Source organism: Marmota flaviventris, chromosome 10 (assembly GCF_047511675.1).
Source record: "Marmota flaviventris isolate mMarFla1 chromosome 10, mMarFla1.hap1, whole genome shotgun sequence".
NCBI lineage: Eukaryota > Metazoa > Chordata > Mammalia > Rodentia > Sciuridae > Marmota > Marmota flaviventris.
Genome location: NC_092507.1, coordinates 105706327 through 105725722, shown reverse-complemented (window position 1 = coordinate 105725722; position 19396 = coordinate 105706327). Strand labels below are relative to the sequence as shown.

The 19396-nt window shown below is 38.8% G+C and overlaps 2 protein-coding genes across 5 annotated transcripts in view; both read left to right on the top strand.

Annotated features, from left to right (window-relative positions):
* Positions 1–4702, top strand: part of Dennd2c (DENN domain containing 2C) — a 79630-nt gene extending 74928 nt beyond the window's left edge. For 2 of the 3 annotated variants that reach the window (XM_027940322.2, XM_071618220.1), the window contains 3 exons: positions 617–856; positions 1088–1174; positions 2815–4702. In XM_027940322.2, coding sequence (XP_027796123.1) covers positions 617–856; positions 1088–1174; positions 2815–2846 — 359 coding nt within the window. In that variant the 3' untranslated portion in view covers positions 2847–4702. The remainder of the gene's footprint in view (positions 1–616; positions 857–1087; positions 1175–2814) is intronic. The other variant, XM_027940323.2, reaches the window with a different exon arrangement.
* Positions 4703–5715: 1013 nt separating this feature from the next.
* Bcas2 (BCAS2 pre-mRNA processing factor) lies at positions 5716–19023 on the top strand. Of its 2 annotated transcripts, XR_011708911.1 has the most exons (8): positions 5716–5871; positions 5973–6065; positions 11449–11519; positions 12555–12716; positions 15955–16005; positions 16424–16527; positions 17057–17137; positions 18691–18781. XR_011708911.1 is itself a non-coding variant. In XM_027940287.2 (7 exons), the coding sequence occupies exons 1-7, from the start codon at positions 5779–5781 to the stop codon at positions 18815–18817; spliced, it is 678 nt and encodes a 225-aa protein (XP_027796088.1). In that variant the 5' UTR covers positions 5722–5778; the 3' UTR covers positions 18818–19023. The 2 variants fall into 2 exon arrangements, 1 of the variants encoding a protein (XP_027796088.1); XM_027940287.2 differs by lacking the exon at positions 16424–16527 and having other exon boundaries at positions 5722–5871; positions 18691–19023.
* The last annotated feature ends 373 nt before the right edge of the window (positions 19024–19396 follow it).

Below are 19396 nucleotides of genomic sequence, written 5' to 3'. Positions count from 1 at the left end.
AGGGAATCAGAAGAGTATAAAGTTGAGAGAAGAGAAACATGGTGCTGGGCAGGAATGAAGCACAGAGTTTAAAGAAGGGTAAAAATAGAAAAGTCGATTAGATTTGGTTGGTTCTCGCTGGTAACCTTTGAAAGAGCAGTTACCCATGAAATCATAGATGTCCAAAGCAAGATGTAATAAGAGCTGGGCATGGTGGCACATGCCTGTAATCCCAGCAGCTCAGGAGGCTGAGACAGGAGGATCATGAGTTCAGAGCCAGCCTCAGCAATGGCAAGGTGCTAAGCAACTCATCAAGACCAAGACTCTGTCTCAAAATAATACAAATAGGGCTGGGGATGTGGCCGAGTACCCCTGGGTTCAATCCCGGGTTATCCCCTACCCCCCCCTACCCCGCGGAAAAAAAAATGTAATAAGAGTATGTGTGGGAGGAAAATGAAGTCAGAATATGAGCTATTTGCTTTTTGCTGGTCATGGACCACGCAAGAAAGCTAAGAATGAGCATTCCTCAATTTATTCTCCATCTCTTAATGTATGACTTCCATCCTGAGAGCCCGTGTTCCCAGATACTCAACATTTAGGAGATTTTTCTCTTTTCTTTTTTTCTTTCATTTTGCAGCAGATGTGACACTCAATTCTCTGGTGTCTGAAGCATTTGTCAGGTTTTTTGTGGAGTTGGTTGGACATTATTCTTTGAACATGACTGTCACTGAGCGTGGGGAGCGAGTATTCCAAAGGGAACCATTCCGTAAATCTCACACATCCCGAAGTGTACGCCACTTTCTTGATCTTTTCATGGAGACTCAGATGTTTGCAGGATTCATCCAGGACCGAGAGCTTCGGAAAAGTGGAGTTAAAGGTCAGTTTTAATCCTAGAGTTCTCTTTATTTAGTGATGGCTTAAATAGCATGAATATAATAATTTAATCCAAAAACAATGTAAAGCTATAAGGGCTCAAACTTGGAATTGTTCAGTTTGAGAATTATTTATTTTGTAATATTGAAATAATATACTGGTAATAAGAATAAATTTTTATTTAACTAATTTCCAGAGCATTGAACAGGTTTACCAACATGAGTTTTCTTTATAGGTTTGTTTGAGGTCCGGGCGCTCCAGTACTTGGAAACAATTCCTGAGTCTGAGCCCAGTGGGGTGAATAGAATTTTGCGGAGTCTTGGTGAGTTGCCGTGATTTACTGTAAGAGAAATGTTGCTGAAGGGGGGGAAAAATGCTCTCCAGTAAGCAAAGCTCATCCCAAAGACTTTATAATCAGATTAGTGTAACCTCAAGTAGACTTGAGCAAAATGCATGACCCTAGTTCCAAAGTGTTTGGGAGAAAAACTCTCAGAGGTTGGAACCCTCATCAGAGTAGCCTGTTCTGATGAAGCTCCCTGAACTGTCCCTTTATGATATAAGTTTCCATACCATGATTATTAATTATTTTTAGGCTGTGTCTCTTGGATAATCTTATAAAAACTGTGGCCCCTTTTCCCGTGCAAATAAATTGTGCATATAATTTTAGGGTGTTTGTGGACCCCCCCAAGCCTATCCATAGACTTCAGATTAAAAACACCTGATTTGGGGCTGGGGATGTGGCTCAAACGGTAGCGCGCTCGCCTGGCATGCGTGCGGCCCGGGTTCGATCCTCAGCACCACATACAAACAAAGATGTTGTGTCCGCCGAAAACTAAAAAAAATAAATAAATATTTAAAATAAAATAAAATAAAATAAAAACACCTGATTTAGAGGAACTCTGAGGCAAAAGATTATGCACTTCATAAAGAAACATTTATGATTTTTCAAATAGTTACCCAGTATGGTATAAGAACATTGGTGGGCTACCCTAAAACAGTGAAGAACCTGTATTGCATAATATTTATACTGGTCTTTAAAATGTATGTCCCTCATTTAATCTTGTACCTAACTAGCTGAGAGACCATAGACAAATAATGCCTTGGGCTGTTGTTTCATCTTTATACCATGGGATTAGATTAGATCAATGGTTCTCAGATGCACTAAAGACTAATCTCCAGAGAGCCTAAGAAATTTCCTCAGGGTCTATGAAATCTCTGGGGAGTATGCTAGGTGATTTTAAATCTAAATCACTGAATTGGATTATGTCTGAGTTTTTTTCTCTCTCTGCAATTAGAAACAGGGATGTTCTGATGGTTAAACACATCAGCTGATATCTTGGTGTGTCAGCTTTTCATTATCATAACAAAATACCTAAAAAAATCAACTTTAAAAAAGGAAAGGTTGGGCTGGGGATGTGGCTCAAGCGGTAGTGCACTCGCCTGTCATGCGCGAGGTGCTGGGTTCGATCCTCAGCACCACATAAAAATAAAATAAAGATGTTGTGTCCACCGAAAACTAAAAAATAAATTAAAAAAAAAAAAGGAAAGGTTAATTTTGACTCATAGATTTAGAGGTTGGCTCCAATCCATGGTCAGTTGGCTCCACTCCTTTGGGGCCTGGGGCATGGTGGGAATGCAGGGCAGAGGAAGCCGCTTACTTCATGGAAGAAGCAAAGAGAGACAGAAAGGGGCCAGGGTCCTAATATCCCCTCAAGGACATGCCCCCCCATGACTGGCTTTCTTCTTAAAAGTTCTGCCACTTCCCAATAGTGCCACAAGCTGGGGAACAAACCTTTACTACTTCAGCCTTGGGGTACGCTTATTCAAACCATAGGACTTGAGATGAAAGCTCAATTTTTGGGATGTTTTGAATAGTTGAATTATTAATCCCGTGCCTCAAATAATTTACTTTAAGTGAAAATAAATTGAGAGTTCACTTTTTTTTTTTTTTTTGACTTTTAGGAAGCAAAATGAAATTTCTACAGAAGAAATGAAATCTTTACTTGAATGTCTCCATCCTAAATAGAACAGAAAGTGCCAAAAAAATATTTTTTCTAAGGGCAGGATGCATTGAAATATTCTACGAAATCCTTGAAATTTTAAAAGGTTAAGGAGCAAGTCAGGCTCTGAAGAAGACTCTCCTGTTGCTGCTGAGTAATTACTGGAGAACTGTTGGGAGTGATCTGGAACTGATGCTCGTTACTCTGCCTCCAGCTTTTCTATTGTGGCCTTTTATGGGCTCATTCTCTGTGTTTTGTGCTTAGTCTGTGAAGGCAAGGGAAAGGCTTGTTGGTATTGCATTTATCCAATAGCTCAAAGATGAGTGTAATGAGAGAAAGGGTGAGTTTTAAGTACTAGAGAGGCCTGATTGAAATGGAAAACATTAGCTTTATACATGTAATTCTCATCTCTGAAATATCATGGCAGCTTGAAACCCATGGGATGTTGGAGCTTACAAACTGGAATATACTCATCATTTGTCTCCAGGCTTTTTTGTTTAATGCCTTCCGAGGGTAACCTCACTTTATGTGGAAACCCTACTTTTTCAGTACTGTTAATTGAGTTCTTTATAAAAGTAAATATTTTGCAGCTTCTCCTCCACAATGTGTGACACTTGAATAACTTATCCCTCACGTGTCAGCATTAAATTTTGAGGAATTATAGCTAATATGGAAATGTCCTTGCAAGGACATATTTGTGTGTTCACCATTTGCCATGCATTGTAGTATATGTATGTATGTCATCTTATGCAAGTCTTAAATTTTTGATTTTGTGTCTCCATTTTGCTAATGAAGAAACTGGAATTCAAAGAGGCATAATAATTTGGCCAAAGTTATGCAATTCAGAGCTGATGCTAGAACTTTTATTTTATGAACACAGAGAAATTTGTTAGTCCTACAGATGGAAATTTGAACTCTCTAGGATTATAGCTATTTAAACAGTTTTCCATTAAACATACTAGAGTGAACTTTCAGCTCTGAGGATAAGGGATTTTAAATTACATGGGCCAAGAGAGGGTTTGTTTTTGTGGTGCTGGGGATAGAACTCAGGGCCCCTCACAGCGGCTCTACCATTGGGCTACACCCCCACCATAAGACTCTTCTTTGATTCTCTTAACATCATTGGGCTTTTAACTCTAATTAAATTTGACTCTGAATATGAACATTTCCTGAGCATAACCACTTAGTCACCCAGATCTTTAATATCAAAAGTAGAAGTGATTGGAAAGAGGAATTTGTCAGTGATGGTGCAATTTTCATTGATAATATTATAGAAAATATCAGGTTTTTTTTTTTTTTAACTTTTGCTCATGGTTTTAACTGCCATAGAAAATATTTATTCATACTTTTAAAATCCTTGTACAGTATTGTCATTATAACCCATTCAGGTGTGCTTGAATGAATCTGGAGTAGATGCCATTTAAGGCTGGTGCTGTGTATAGTTCCTACAGATGTGGGTCCAGGAATAGAACTTAGCCTGTGTCTTCTAAAATCTTGATTAAGCAGCTTTCACTTACCATACTCCTCCCCATTTAATCTCTTCTTATACTCTTAAGCCTGAGGGAACAATTAGTCATTGAGTGTTTATGCCATGGGGGTAGAAAGGTTTACTGTGGTGGATCCTGGTTATCCCTCTGCAGGGAGACTTTGCTTCAGGGATGAGAGTCTTACTCTCCTTCAGGGATGAGTCTTATGTTATCCTTGCAATCTGAAAGTCACTTCCTTTCCTTGGTCTGTTGCATTTTGTTTTCGTAATGTATTGTGAATTCTGGATACGTTTGTAAAAGAATTGCTCAAGATTTGTATAAAATGTTCTTTTAATGAATAAAAACATTTAAAAAACGCACAAATCTCGAAGAATTTTAAACAAAATTGTTTTAAGATGTAAAGATGTTTTTACTTCACTTAAATCTACAGGTAGCACATTTACTTAATGGTAAATTAGAAAAATAATCCGAATCCACCATAGACTAACCAGGCTTAAATACCGTGGCCAACATTTACAAAGATCTTCGCAAACAAGACTGGGTCGATTACACAATGGATAGGGTATGTAGTCGAAGAATCTTCGTTGGCCTTTACCTGCTTAGTTAAAGGGAGGCAGCTTAGTCTGGGGGGCCAGTAGCAAAGAATATGGCTTTGGCAGCAGCTTGAATGGTTAGGAGGCAATGAGTGCTTTTCTATTACCCTAGGTCTTCCTTCCCAGTTGGTATTGGGGATTGAACCCAGGGGGCCCTTTACCACAGAGCTACATCCTCAGCTTTTTTTACTTTTTGAGACAGGTCTAGCTAATTTGTTGAGGCTGGCCTGGAAATTGTGATCCTTCTGCCTCAGCCTCCCTCCTGAGTAACTGGAATTACAGGGATGCTGCACTGCGCCCAGTCTTAAAGGCAAAATGACTGGGTTTTTTGTGTGCTCTAAAGGCAAAATAGCAGGGCTTTTAAAAGTGGGCAACAAAGTGCACGAAAATCCCAGCACACGAGTGAAAAGCTTGGGAGAAGGTGGAGGTTAGAGTAAATCGAGCTGAGCTGGGAAACCACTTTCTCATTTCCTGCCAAATCCTGCAACCAGTTCCTCCAGAAATCTGAAGGGGCTCTCCTGCCAGGAATCGACCTCCTGGAGGTAACAAAAGTCCTAACTCCACTAGACTGCTGCCATTCACACACAAAAAAACGCAGCAAACCGAAGACTGAACATTGAGTCCTTCCGCGGAGACGACGGCGCGTGACGTCACTTCCGACCCAAACGTCAGAGCCCTGCGATTTCTAGCTGCAGAGCTAGCTTGCCTTCAGATTTAGCAATTGGGCATGCGCTAAAAGTCGTTGCGCGGGCGACGTGGATTACATCAGCGCAGGGCGCAGGCGTAATCAAACGGGACTGAGCCTGCGCAGACTCAGAAAACACAGGAGAACCTGAAGTCTCTGGAATGGCGGGCACGGGGCTAGTGGCCGGCGAGGTTGTGGTGGACGCGCTTCCGTATTTTGATCAAGGTTATGAAGCGCCTGGCGTGCGAGAAGCGGTGAGTGCGGGCTGCCCGTGTGGCTGACAGCGCTCACTGGCCGGTGGCTGAGGAGGCGCGTTATAATTTGTCGCTTGTAACCTGGCCCCTGCTTTTTTTAGGCTGCAGCGTTGGTGGAGGAGGAAACTCGCAGATACCGACCTACCAAGAACTACTTGAGCTACCTCACAGCCCCGGATTATTCTGCATTTGAAGTAAGTGTGAGGCTTCAGCCCTGCGTACGAACGAGGATTCCCGTGGATCTTTATTTTGGATTGAGAGTTTTAGCTACGTAAATGTGAATTTTAAATTCCAGCTTAATTGTTGTTTTCTTAGCTGCTACTTACATGTCGTTTAGTTATGTTTATCTGAAAACAGCAGATCCTTGTCCGAGATTCTTACTCTGAGAACCGGAGAAGGAACTCTCCTAATGCAGAAACTCTCCTTGAACGCTCCTATTGCAAAAGTCTGTGTGGATAAATTCTCAAAGGGATCCTCTACCCTCCAGATCCACTGTGCAGCAAGTAATCTAGGGTTTTTAATATATGTAGGCTTAATTACCAATGCTCTTTAGAACCACTGGAGGGCGACATTTTTATCAAAGCCTAGATATTTACCAAATGTGTGTGAATGAGTGGACAAACCACGTCTAAGTATATACCATTTTAAATGTTTAACCTAGAAGTGCACCCAAGATACTAGTTAGGATCTAATCAGCTAGCCAAAATGTAAAATGTCATTTCTGGACTATTGGATAACATTTCAACATATTTAGAGGTTTTATTTTCCCCAAATATGTGACCATTTATTTATGAAAGGATTGTGTTATTAAAAGGTAGTACAGAGCTAGGGCTGTAGCTTAATAACAGAGCACTTGTGGAACACGGCAAAGTTGGGGGGTCCAATGGCCATCACCACACACAAGCACACAAACACCCAAGGTACCAGTTATTTGCTGGTCTGTTTCGTGTTGCACCAAGTATCCTATCCTAGATACCATACAGGTCAGTCACTTCAGATGACCTGGTGATGCAGTCAGTAGAGAAGGAAACATATATATGAGGGTGCTGCTGGCATAAGGGGGTATAAAGTCTTTAGTAAATAGGAGTACACACAATAGCATAGTATACCTTGGCATGGTGGCACATGCCTGTAGTCCCAGCTATTCCAGAGGCTAAGAATAACAAGTTTAAGGCCAGCCTGGGCAATAAATGAGCAAGACTCTGTCTTAAAATAAAAAGTTAAAGAAGTTAGGGGTGCAGCTCAGTAGTAGAATGCTTACCTAGCATGTGGGAGGCCCTGGGTTAAATCCCCAGTACCATTTAAAAAAAAAAAAAGCATAGTAAATACATTCAACTAGTAACATAGTTGTATACTGTCATTCTTAAATAATGACTGACAGTGTCATAGGTTTGCACAGCATCTCCACAAACACATGTATTGCACTATGACATTAATATGACACTAGACATAGATATTTTTCAGCTCCATTGTAATCGTTTGGTGTCACCTTCAAATATGTGGCCCATCATTGCTATTTTCCCATGCTTTCTTTAAGTTGTCTATTATTATTATTACTTGTTGTTGTTTGTTTTGGTGGTACCAAGGATCAAACCCAAGTCCTCATGCATGGTAGTGAAGTGCTCTACCCCTGGGCAACTTCCAAGGCCGGCCTTCCTTCCTTCCTTCCTTCCTTTTCTCCCAGGGCTATTTAACCACTGAGCCACATCCCTAGCCCTTTTCTGATATTTTATTTAGAAACAGCATCCTCTTGAGTTGCTTAGTTCCTCACGAACATGCTGAGGCTGGCTTTGAATTTCAATCCTCCTGCCTGAGCCTCCTTAGCTGCTGGGATTACAGACATGCACCACTGCACCTGTCTAGACTTGAACTTTTGATCCTCCTGCCTCATTCTCCTGTGTAGCTGTGATTGTAGCCATGTACAATCATGCCCCATCATACCACCATTGCTTCCTTATTGTTCTGATTTCTGGAGGTTTCAGATAATAACATTCAATCACAATCTTTTTTTAATATTTATTTTTTAGTTGTAGTTGGACACAATACCTTTGTCTGTTTATTTTTTATGTGATGCTGAGGATCAAACCCAGGGCCTCACACATGCTGGGCAAGCGGTCTGCCACTGAGCCACAACCCCAGCCCTCAATCACAAACTTTTTAATACTTTAATTTGTTTAATCATTTTCTCTCCCTCTCTTAAATATAACATACTTCCTGCGTTTGTAACTAGCATAATGATTATTTAACCCTTTCTCAATTATACTTGGTAATAGTATACTGGACTCACTATCTCACTTAGTCTACAGAATGGCCCTGTGAACTATATAACTCTTTATTTACCATTTTCAGTGAAACAGGGTCTTGCTCTGTTGCCCAGGTTGGCTGCAAACCCCTAGGCTCAGATTCCTCCTGATTCATCCTCTCACATAGCTAGACTAGAGGCACAAACTACTCTTCCAGGCTGATAGCTATTTATATCCCATTTTTTAGATAGTAAAACTGAAGTTTAGAAAAACTAACTTAATTCACCAAGACATTGATTGCTTTTCAAACTGCCTTTGAAAACTACTCTCCCTTTAATTAATTTCACAATTATTTTTTAATATCTGTGCTGAGTATTAGGGAACAGAATAGGCAAGGCCCATACCCTCACAGAGCTTGTATTCTAGAGTATTGAGACAGACAAATCAGAAAATACCAGATTCTTGATAAATGCTATACAGAAAATTAAAATAGTAATGTGATAGTGACTGATTGACTACTCTAGATTGGGTGGTTGAGGGAGGCCTTAATTTTAAGCTGCAATGTGACAACTCCCTGAACAAGAACCTTTTTGTCATCTTCATTGCCTGGCACACAGTAGGTCCAGATGATGATCAGTGGATGTGTAAACAGCTTCCAAGGCAGTTTTATATCATGAATGCTTACCATGTGTTCAACATGCCTAGAGTTTTCTGCTTTGTTTTGTTCTGTGTTTTGATAACTTAGCTTCATGAACCTGGCTCAGTCTTTGGAGCATTGAGCTAAATTTCTAAATCTTTTGCTTACTGTCCATGTAAGTTAGAAAAGGGCTCCTTTGTAACTTGCCTGCATTTTTGTAGGTTCTCTCTTAGCTAATTGTTAGTTGTTATTCTTTGTCGTTGTGTATAATCTTGTAGCTAAAAAGCCCTAGTTTTGTGCAAAAAACAAGATAACCGTATGTTTTTTTCTTAAGAATTGTGTATAGTTCAGCAAACCCCAAAACAGCTTTCTCCAACAAGAAATGCTAAATGTAAAATTTGTCAAAAGAAATGTGGGTTTCTGGAAGGCCTTCTTTAACTTGTTCTACTGAGATTGTTGGGATAGTTGAAGCCCTCAGACAACTGAAATTGTGTGAAGTGACCTAAGTATTACTATAAATAAGTATTTTATTTAAGCAGTTCTTTACACTCAGGGTAGAAAATATGCAGAATAGAAATGGGATTGAGGGAGGGGAGGGGTGATAGTAGAGGATAGGAAAGGCAGCAGAATACAACAGACACTAATATGGCAATATGTAAATCAATGGATGTGTAACTGATGTGATTCTGCAATCTGTATATGGGGTAAAAATGGGAGCTCATAACCCACTTGAATCAAATTGTGAAATATGATATATCAAGAACTATGTAATGTTTTGAACAGCCAACAATAAAAAATTTAAAAAAAAAAAAAAAAGAAATGGGATTAGGATATATTGAGCAGAACGTTGGACTTACAAGAGGCATGGCCATAGCACATCTTTACCATAGTGAAATTGCTAAAGCAGATTGCAGAATAAATTACATTTTCTCCTTCCTCCTTTTTCCTCCATTCTTTGCAAAGAATTAGGTGTGAAAATAGCAACCAGGACAAAATAGAAAGTATAGAGTTGGGGGCTGGGGTTGTGGCTCAGTAGTAGAGCGCTCACCTAGTAGGCATGAGGTACTGGGTTTGATCTTTAGCACCACATTAAACAAATAAAGGTATTGTGTCCACCTACAACTAAAAAATATATTTCTTTAAAAAAAGGAAGAAAGTATAGAGTTGGGCTCATAATCTTAAAGCAAAGTATTTTATGCCTGAAGTCCTCTCCCTTCTTCGTCCACTGTCAAAAAGTGCTCAGGTTGATAGTTCTTAACCCAGCTTCACTTGACAATCAACTAATGTTAAAAACAAAAATAAGACCAGGCCTGGTGGCACACACCTGTCATCCCAGTGGCTCAGGAGGCTGAGGCAGGGGGATTGTGAGTTCAAAACCAGCTTCAGCAAACATGAAGCACTAAGCAACTCAGAGAGACCCAGTCTCTAAATAAAATACAAAATAGGGCTGGGGATGTGGCTCAGTGGTCAAGTGTGCCTGAATTTAATCCCCAGTACCCCCCCAAAAATAATACAACTGAGCTCAGTGGTGCACGCCTTTAATCCCAGCTACTTGGGATGCTGAGGCAGGAGATTCCAAGTTTGAGGCCAGCCTCAGCAATTTAGCAAGACCCTCTCTCAAAACTTAAGAAAGATCTGGGATGTAGCTCAGTAGTAGAGCATTTGCCTAGCATGCACAAGGCCCTGGGTTCAGTCCCCTGTACTGAACCAAAAAAAAGTAGGATCATGTCTAGGCTCCACCTGACACCAATTAAATGGGAATAAGAGAGAGAGGGGTGAGTTTGGGGGTTTTTTGTTTTTGTTTTGTGGTGCTGAGGATTGAACCCAGGGCCTCGTACATGCGAGGCAAGCACTGTACCTACTGAGCTATATCCCCAGTCCAGGGGTGAGATATTAATGGGATTAAAATTATTTGCAGAGTCCCAGAAACACTATTTTTTTAAAATTAATCCTTTCTTGGGAAGTCTAGTAGAGTAGAGGAAAAAGAATGGGAGAGATGAGGGAGGTTGGGAGGGAAAAAGGGGGGATCGTGAACTGAAATTAATTTCCATGCATGTTATTATGAGTTTGTCAGGATGAACCCAGCTACTATGTACAATGATAAAGCTTTAATTATTTAAAAAAAAAAAAAAAAAAAAAGAAGAAGAATTATTCCTTTCTTTTGTGGGCTTCTTTATATATACCACCTTTCCTGCCTGAGTATGAATTAAAGCATGTGTATGTTCAGATCCTAAAAAGAATTTCTCCCCAGTACTGGGGATTGAATCCAGGGGTGCTCTACCACTGAGCTGTACCCCCAGCCTTTTTTATTTATTTTTTTTATTTGAGGCAGGATCTCCTTAAGTTGCCCAGGCTGCTGTCAAACCAAACTTGAAATCTTCCTACCTCAGCCTCCAGGTCACTGGAACTATAGGTGTGTGCCACCATGCCCAGCCTGGAAAGCATTTAATCCAGAGAAGGATTTAGGGATGGCTGGGGTGTAACTTAGTGGGAGAGCATGTACTCAGCATGCGCTAGGCCCTGGGTTCAGTCCCCAGCACCTAAAAGAAGAATTGGGAGAAGGAAAATGATCCATTATAATGGGTAATATAAATACCTGAGTAGATTAAATTCATTATTTGGTGATTATTAATTTCAGTTTGATTATTAATTTCAGTATGAACTTGGAAATAATTTTTTCTCTGATTTATATATTAGACTGACATAATGAGAAATGAATTTGAAAGACTGGCTGCCCGACAACCAATTGAATTGCTCAGTATGAAACGGTAAGAATGTTAAAATGGAAATTTAGAAGTTATTTGTAGTAACTCATTAATAATGAGTTGAAATTTATGAAGAGTGTATTTGCTGGCTGTATTGACAGTGTAAAGATACTGAGAACAGAGTAGGCTCTAAAGGCAAACAAGTATTATGTTCCTTACCAATTTTTTTCTCTAGAACAGATATCATTTACAAAAACTGGTAGCAAATTTTTTTGGAGCCTAGGTTTTTCTTTTATATATTAAGATTTTTTCAGAAACATTTTTCTTTTTAAAGATGATAAGGCATGGGGAGGTAGCTCAGTTGGTACAGTGCTTGCCTTGCATGCACAAGGCCCTGGGTTCAATCCCCAGCACCACAAAATTTAAAAAGAAAAGGTGATAATGATAAGGCAGAAGCTAGGTATGGTGGCTCATGCTTGTAATCCCAGCAGCTCAGGAGGCTGAGGCAGAAGGATCACAAGTTCAAAGCCAGCCTCAGTAACAGCTAGGCACTAAGCAACTCAATGAGACCCTATCTAAATAAATAAAATGCAAAATAGGGCTGGGTATGTGCCTCAGTGGTCCAGTGCCCCTGAGCTACTACTGCACAGGGTCTTGCAAGTATGAAGAGAGATTGGACTGAACTTCCAGTCACATTTAATAGCTAATATGGTAGTTCTTTATGTGAATATGATATAGTTTACTTAACTGATTTACATTGATGTAAACTCTTTTTGTTTGTTTGTTACTATATACAATGGTGCTAAATCTCATTTGTAGGAGCTGAGATTGTGGCTCAGTGGTAGAGCACTCACCTGGCATGTGCGAGGCCCTGGGTTCGATCCTCAGCATCACATAAAATATATATTTTTTAAATAAATCTCATTTGTAAATTGATTGTGTCTTAAGATTAATAGGTTTCTTTTTTTGTAAGGTCTGCATCTTCAGTCTTCTGTAGTTTTATATAGCGTGCATAAATGCATGGGGCATTTTATTGGGAAGAAGCATAAAAACTTGGCAGTATATGTGGGTTTATTTTATTTTGTTGTTTAATTTCAGATATGAACTTCCAGCCCCTTCCTCTGGTCAGAAAAATGACATTACCGCATGGCAAGAATGTGTAAACAATTCTATGGCCCAGTTAGAGCATCAGGCAGTTCGAATTGAGAATCTGGAACTAATGTCTCAGCATGGATGTAATGCCTGGAAAGTATATAATGAGTAAGCTGCTTTTCACCCATCCTACCCAAAGCTTTAATATTTTTTAAAAATATGGGAGACTGGGTAACAGACAAGGGATAAAAAATAATAAAGCTAGATTTGACTTGGGATCGTGTCCTAGATCTAACCCCTATGAAAAGCCAGTACTTTGAGACCCATCTCAAAATTTAAGAGTGCTAATGAGGCCTGACTTTAAACTACCACATTTACTGTAGAATGATGTAAGAAAATGGGTTGTGAGGGCCAGTATACAAATCACCTGATAGACTGTAATCCTTAATGTTAGGGATTCTCATTAGTTGATTCTCATTAGTCCCAGTAAACACTGAATTAAATACCATACCATATCTCTAGAAGTATGTATATGTATACACACATACATCTCACATAAGTTATTTTAGAAACAACTAATTCTAGTAGGTTTTTTTAATAAAAAACTAATTAATTAATTGTAACTAATTAAAACAAATTTAAAAAAAGAAAAAGAAAAAACAAACTGGGCACAGTGGTGCACACCTAGCAGGTGTATCATGAGTTCAAAGCCAGCCTCAGCAATGGCGAGGCACTTAGCAACTCAGGCCCTATCTCTAAATAAAATACAAAAATTGGGCTGGGGATGTGGTTCAGTGGTTGAGGCCCCTGAGTTTATTCCCCAGTATCCAAAAAAAAGAGAGAAAATGAACTTAAGAAGTATAAAGTATCACACTTAAGACACTTTGCTAATAGATGCCAAACTTGAAACTTAAACTCTGTCCTCTGGGCTTCTCTTTATGCGAGCAAAAATAAAAAGTCAGAGCGTCTCCTTGCTTAGCCTCAACTGGGAATGTGCATACCTAGGATCTCAAGAGTTTTCACTGGTGTACAGATATTCATGAATGACTACAAAACATTGCAAATAGTAATTTGGGGGATATAAATAAAGTAGGTACACAGACTCTCAAAATATGGAGTTTGTGAATAATAACAATCAAACTATAAATAGAGAACTAATATCAGAAAGGATTTTGCTGGCAAAACAACCCATTGAGCTCTCATTTCTGTTCCAAAGCTTTAGCTTTAGTATTTATTCTCTATCTAGACTTCAGTTTTCTTGTCTGTAAAATTCAGTAGTTAGATTATCTCTGTGAGGGGCTGAGGATATAACTCAGCTGGTAGAGTGCTTGCCTCGTAAGCATACGGTCCTAGGTTTGATCCCCAATACTACAAGAAAAAAAAAATTATCTCTGTGGTTCCTTTGAGCCTCATGAGTATATGTAAAACTCTGTTAGACTGTTTCCTTAAACAATTGTATAAAATAAAACCACAATAGATAGCTTTTGTATGATCTTCAGAATTATAAGTTTCTATTGCCAAATCGTGATCCAACGGACAAAACCCAGAATTTGGGAAACTACAAGACAAACATTTCAGCTTCTTTTATGAATATACAAAAGAAAGGAAGGGTCAAAAGAAAGAATAGGATCTGGATGATGAAGAAATTTAAGAGAGAGATCAGTTAAGAAAACTTGTTTCACAAGGAGAACAGCATGATTCCTATCCTCAAGAAGCTCTACATATTGTTAAGGAAACAAATTCTAGGCCAAGGAACCAGTAATCGGCGATTTGGGTGTCCAAAAATGAAGAACATAGGTACGGGGAGGAACCATTAAATTCAAGAGAACATTGATTCCGGTCTGCCTGTCTTCCCTGATTGAAATTCTGCCTATCGTACTCTGTGCCTCTTCTTGGTAACTATGGTGGACGTTACTTGCTTTTCCTTTAATCACATAGTATTCTTCACTGTTGAACATTGTCCTAAGCTTTTTTTTTTTTGTCTCCTCCAAACTCAATAGAAGCTTTTCCGGAGGAAGAATACTATGCAAAAATAGTATATATTGTCAAAATAAATTTAAGAAGGAGGATGGAACAGGAAGAAGACAACAAATAACCTTTCAGGGAGAGGATGTTTGAAGACCAAATCATTAGAGAATTGCATTTAGTGCAAGAAAACCAGTCGGTAGAGGTAGGAAGTTGACTCAGGGCAACAGCAGAAAATTTGAGTTAGAAAATCAGGAAACACATGTGAGAAGCCCAGCCCTGCAGCACAACTAGGAAACAGTATTAGTCTGAAGCAACAGTACCGTCAGGCCAGAGTTGTTCAAGTGGCTTGTGAATTATGTCTCAGTAAAGCTGTTGTTTAAGTTTATTGAAGTCTACCATCAAATCACTTCCAGTGATAATGATCACATGGTACTCTCTATTGAACTTTTCCCCTATGTTAGTTAGAAGTGATTTAGACTGATACCTGAATCTCTAGCCTCCTACTACAGCTTCTTTTTCAGTTTTTAGTAAAAACCAGAGTTGAATAAGACAAGATTAATGTAGATATGAAAATCGAGATATAAAAGAATATTGAGAATGAGATCTGGATGATGAAGAAATTTAAGAGACAGGTCAGTTAAGAAAACTTGTTTCACAAGGAGAACAACATGATTCCCATCCTCAAGAAGCTCCATATTAAAAAATAGGTCTATCAGATATTTTTCATCTTCTTGATTGATGAAAAAAAGTTATGATAAGCCAGGAGTGTTAAGTGCCTGTAGTCCAAGGAGGCTGAAGACACGAGGATTATTTGAGCCCTGGAGTTCAAGGCCAGCCTGGAAAGCATAGTCGACCTGTCTCCAAGAAAAAAAAGTCATATAACAGTTTAAGAAATGACATAGGTACTCAAAATGAAAGTATCTGTAAGCTGCTTAGCTCTAGAATGTAAAAGACCTGAAATCCAACCAGGCACGGTAGTGCACGCCTATAATCCCAGCAACTTGGGAGGCTGAGACAGGAGGATTACAAGTTCAAGGCTAGCCTCTGCAACTTAATGAGACCCTGTCTCAACATAAAACAGAAAAGGCTGGCTGGGATTTAATTCAGTGAAATGCCCCTAGGCTCAGTCCCTATTATGAAAAAAATAAAATAACCAACCTGAAATGTCTAACACCTGTATTATCTTGATCAAGTTACTTGATCCTTGTAAGCCTGTTTTATTCACATGTGTAACTGGAATAATAAATCATACCCTATCTCAATTCCTGTGAGAATAAAATTAGTTAATGTTAATGGAGTATCTAATGTATTGAGCACAGAGATCTCATTGTTTATTTTTTTAGTAGGAAAATGTAACTTTGTGTGAACCTAGGTAGTTTAGCTGGTATCATGAGGTCTTAATGTTCCTTAATCTGATTTTCCTTTTCTCCTTCTTTAGAAATCTAGTCCATATGATTGAACACGCACAGAAAGAGCTTCAGAAGTTAAGGTAAATTGTTCTTCCTGTTGTTTTAGAATAAAGTTTAAGCAAACCCTTAATAGACAGTGGAAGAAAAAAGAAAGCAATAAGACTATAGCCATATGACAGTAAACACTGGACAGTCTGTCCAGCATCTAGCACTGGATTTGTCCTTCCTGAGAGGAAGGGAAATAGGCTTAAAATCTGAAAACATTTCTACCAGGTCATACAACTTGCAAGTCTGCAAGCATAGAAAAGGGACTTTAAAAGAGGGGGAACATTGTAGAATAACATGTGTAACCTGATTTATATAAAAACCGGTCTTTGCATATGTGTGCACAGAGGAAAGAATCTAGGACACCCACTGTCTTTTTGTTTCCTGTTGCAAACAGCATAATACCTCACACTGGGTAAGTTTTAAACAAAAGAGGTTTATTTTGGCTTACAGTTCTGGAAATCCAAGGTCAAGGGGTACATCTGGTTATAACCTTGCTGGCAGAGTCCCAGCGTGGTGCAGGACATCACATGGCAAGAGACGGGGAAGTGGCGCAGGTGTGTGTTCAGGTCCCTTTCTCACTGTTAAAAAACCTGGTGTATTCAGTATTTGGGGCTCCACACTGTTACTGTCTAATCCTAATCATCTCTCACATTGCAAAGGCCCACCCCAACCACCATAGTTCAATTAACTTTTGACTGTTGATAATGCACAGTGGAGGTTAAACTTCAACATGAATTTTGGAGGGGACAGTCCATATTTAAATTATTGCCCCCACCAAAAACTCAACAGCATTCACTAGGAAGTGGGAGAAATGCAGGGGAGGAGGGACTTCTGATTTGTAATTTATGTGTACATGTTTGGGTGTACTTTTTATTTTAACTAGAAGAAAGCTCACTTCTAAAACTAGTCCATGATTGTGTATGTATCTGTTCTCAGGACATTAAAGGTATTCTCATGTTGACTATTTGTGTATGTGTCTATTTTAAAGAGATTAAAGACATTTTCACATTGACTGTTACTTTTTCTGTTTATTTTACTCTTAACGTTAAAATGTAGTTGGGTTGTGTAAATAACTTTTTGCAGGAAACATATTCAGGACTTAAACTGGCAGCGAAAGAACATGCAACTTACAGCTGGATCTAAATTAAGAGAAATGGAGTCAAAGTGAGTGTCAATAATTCCATCATGTTTCAAACTGCTTATCCCTTTCTGTGATCAGGATTCAGTAAGAATCAAACAGTATTCACATGGAATTCCACGGGTGTCAGATGCTGTTTTCTAAATCTGCCCTTCACTATTTCAAAATCTGCACCTTTCTGAGTGTAGAAAGCAAAAAAGAGTTACAAACAAGAATTGGACCACATGGGGCTGGGGATGTGGTTCAAATGGTACCGCACTCGCCTAGCATGCATGAAGCACTGGGTTGGATTCTCAGTATCACATAAAAACAAAATAAAGATATTGTGTCCACCTAAAAATAATTAATAAATAAATAGATAAGAATTGGACCACAGCTAATGATCTGGTCTTAGAGTACCTGTCATGTTTTTAGTCTAGTATTTCTGGCTCTTTATAAGACCTACTTGTATTCTAATTGTTTTATTGTTTACTTTTTGTCAGCATTGAGAATTAAACCCTAGGCCTCCCATATACTAATCTGGCACTCTGTACCATGACTAGCCCCACCCCACCCCCCTTTGTGTGTGTGTGTGTGGTACTGGGGGTTAAATCCAGGCCCTTGCACATTCTAGACAAGTGCTACACTCCCAGACCTTATATTTTATTTTGAGACAAGGTCTTGCTGAGTTGCACACACTGGCCTCAAACTTGTGATCCTCCTGCCTCAGCTTCCCAAGTAGCTGAGATTATAGCCTCCTTGAGATTGTTTTAGGGGAAAGGGAGCCTTCCTTAAATCTGCAGTTTATTTTTTATCAGTTCTAGAATTGTTTCCACCATTTTTCTATAATTGTTGCTTCTGCCCTATTTTCTCTTCTACTAACCCAATACTGTCTTTCAATACTCTTTCTTGTCTTTTCTGTCTTATTGATTTGCTATTTGTTTCTACTTACTTTTTTATTAATTATACTTCTTAATTTGAAATAATTGTAGATTCACTTGAAATTGTAAGTAATAATAAATGAGGAATGAAATCAACCAAATATGTTATGTCCATGTATGAATATACCACAGTGAATCCCACTTACAAATATAACATGCTAATTAAAACAATAGTAGTAGTAGTAATAGAAGGGAGATCAGTAGAGTATAGCAAGCAGGATGGGGAAATGAGATTGATCAAATTATGTGCATATACAAATACGGCATAATGAATTTCACTATTATAAAGTGCCAATTTAAAAAAATAATACAGAGGTACTCAGGAGGTTGAAGCAGGAGGATTGGAAGTTCAAAGGCAGCCTGGATGAGGTGAGACGCTGTCTCAAAATAAAAAGGCCTAAGGATCTGGCCAGTGGTGGAGTGCTTGGCTGGCATATGCAGAACTCTGGGTTTGGCCCCAGTACTGCAAAAAAATAAATAATACAGAGAAAGTCTCTGTACCTTTCACCTATTTTTTTTACAATTGTGTCTCCGTTTTTTTAAATGAAAAGTTAAGTGTTACAACCCTCAATGAAATTGTACATACATTTAAAATTAAATCTTCTAAGAGAAATCTTATATTGAGTAATATTTTCATTTTCTTTTCTTTCATTTTTTAGTTGGGTATCCCTGGTCAGTAAGAATTATGAAATTGAACGGACTATTGTGCAACTAGAAAATGAAATCTTTCAAATTAAGCAGCAAAATGGAGAGGCAAACAAAGAAAACATCCGGCAAGATTTCTGAAAAGACTAATTTGATGGGTAGAAAGGAAGAAAAGTTGGGCTTTCACAGAATGTCAGACATCTGAACTTTCTCTGAAATATGAAGAACAGCCTCTCGTGGAAACCATTGATGGTCAAATGTTTAGAAACCACAAAAGATGTGGACTTTTGTATTAACTCTATTTGTATATCTTAATGAAATAAAGATTTTCAACTTGGTAGTACTTTTATAGTTGTGGGAAAAAACTTCAGGCTTTCAAAATAAGTATGGCCTTAGAATAGTATTGTTTCATAGAACTAATTTTGAGCTACTTGGACCATGTTTGTAACCAAGGCTTTCAACTGGTACAAGAAGCTGGGAGCTTTTGGGGGGTATGATTTTGTCAATAAAGAAGTAGTTACACAAGAGGCCAAGGTAGGAGGATTGCAAATTGAAGGCTAACCTGGATAACTTAGACCCTGTCTCAAAATAAAAAAGGCTGGGATGTAGCACAGTGATAGAGTTCCTCTGGGGTCTGATCCCCAGTACGGGGTGGGGGTGGGGGGTAGTACTAAACTCAATTTTTACTACCAAATGTGGTTAATCTTGGTTGTCAGCTTG

What these genes read in the sequence shown, in the direction of transcription:
- Bcas2 (XM_027940287.2), top strand. Translation starts at nt 5,779, where the DNA reads ATGGCGGGCACGGGGCTAGTGGCCGGCGAGGTTGTGGTGGACGCGCTT. An exon ending in GCCTGGAAAGTATATAATGA is followed by an intron (nt 12,717 to 15,954) that starts GTAAGCTGCTTT and finishes CTCCTTCTTTAG; the next exon opens with AAATCTAGTCCATATGATTG. An exon ending in AAAGAGCTTCAGAAGTTAAG is followed by an intron (nt 16,006 to 17,056) that starts GTAAATTGTTCT and finishes AACTTTTTGCAG; the next exon opens with GAAACATATTCAGGACTTAA.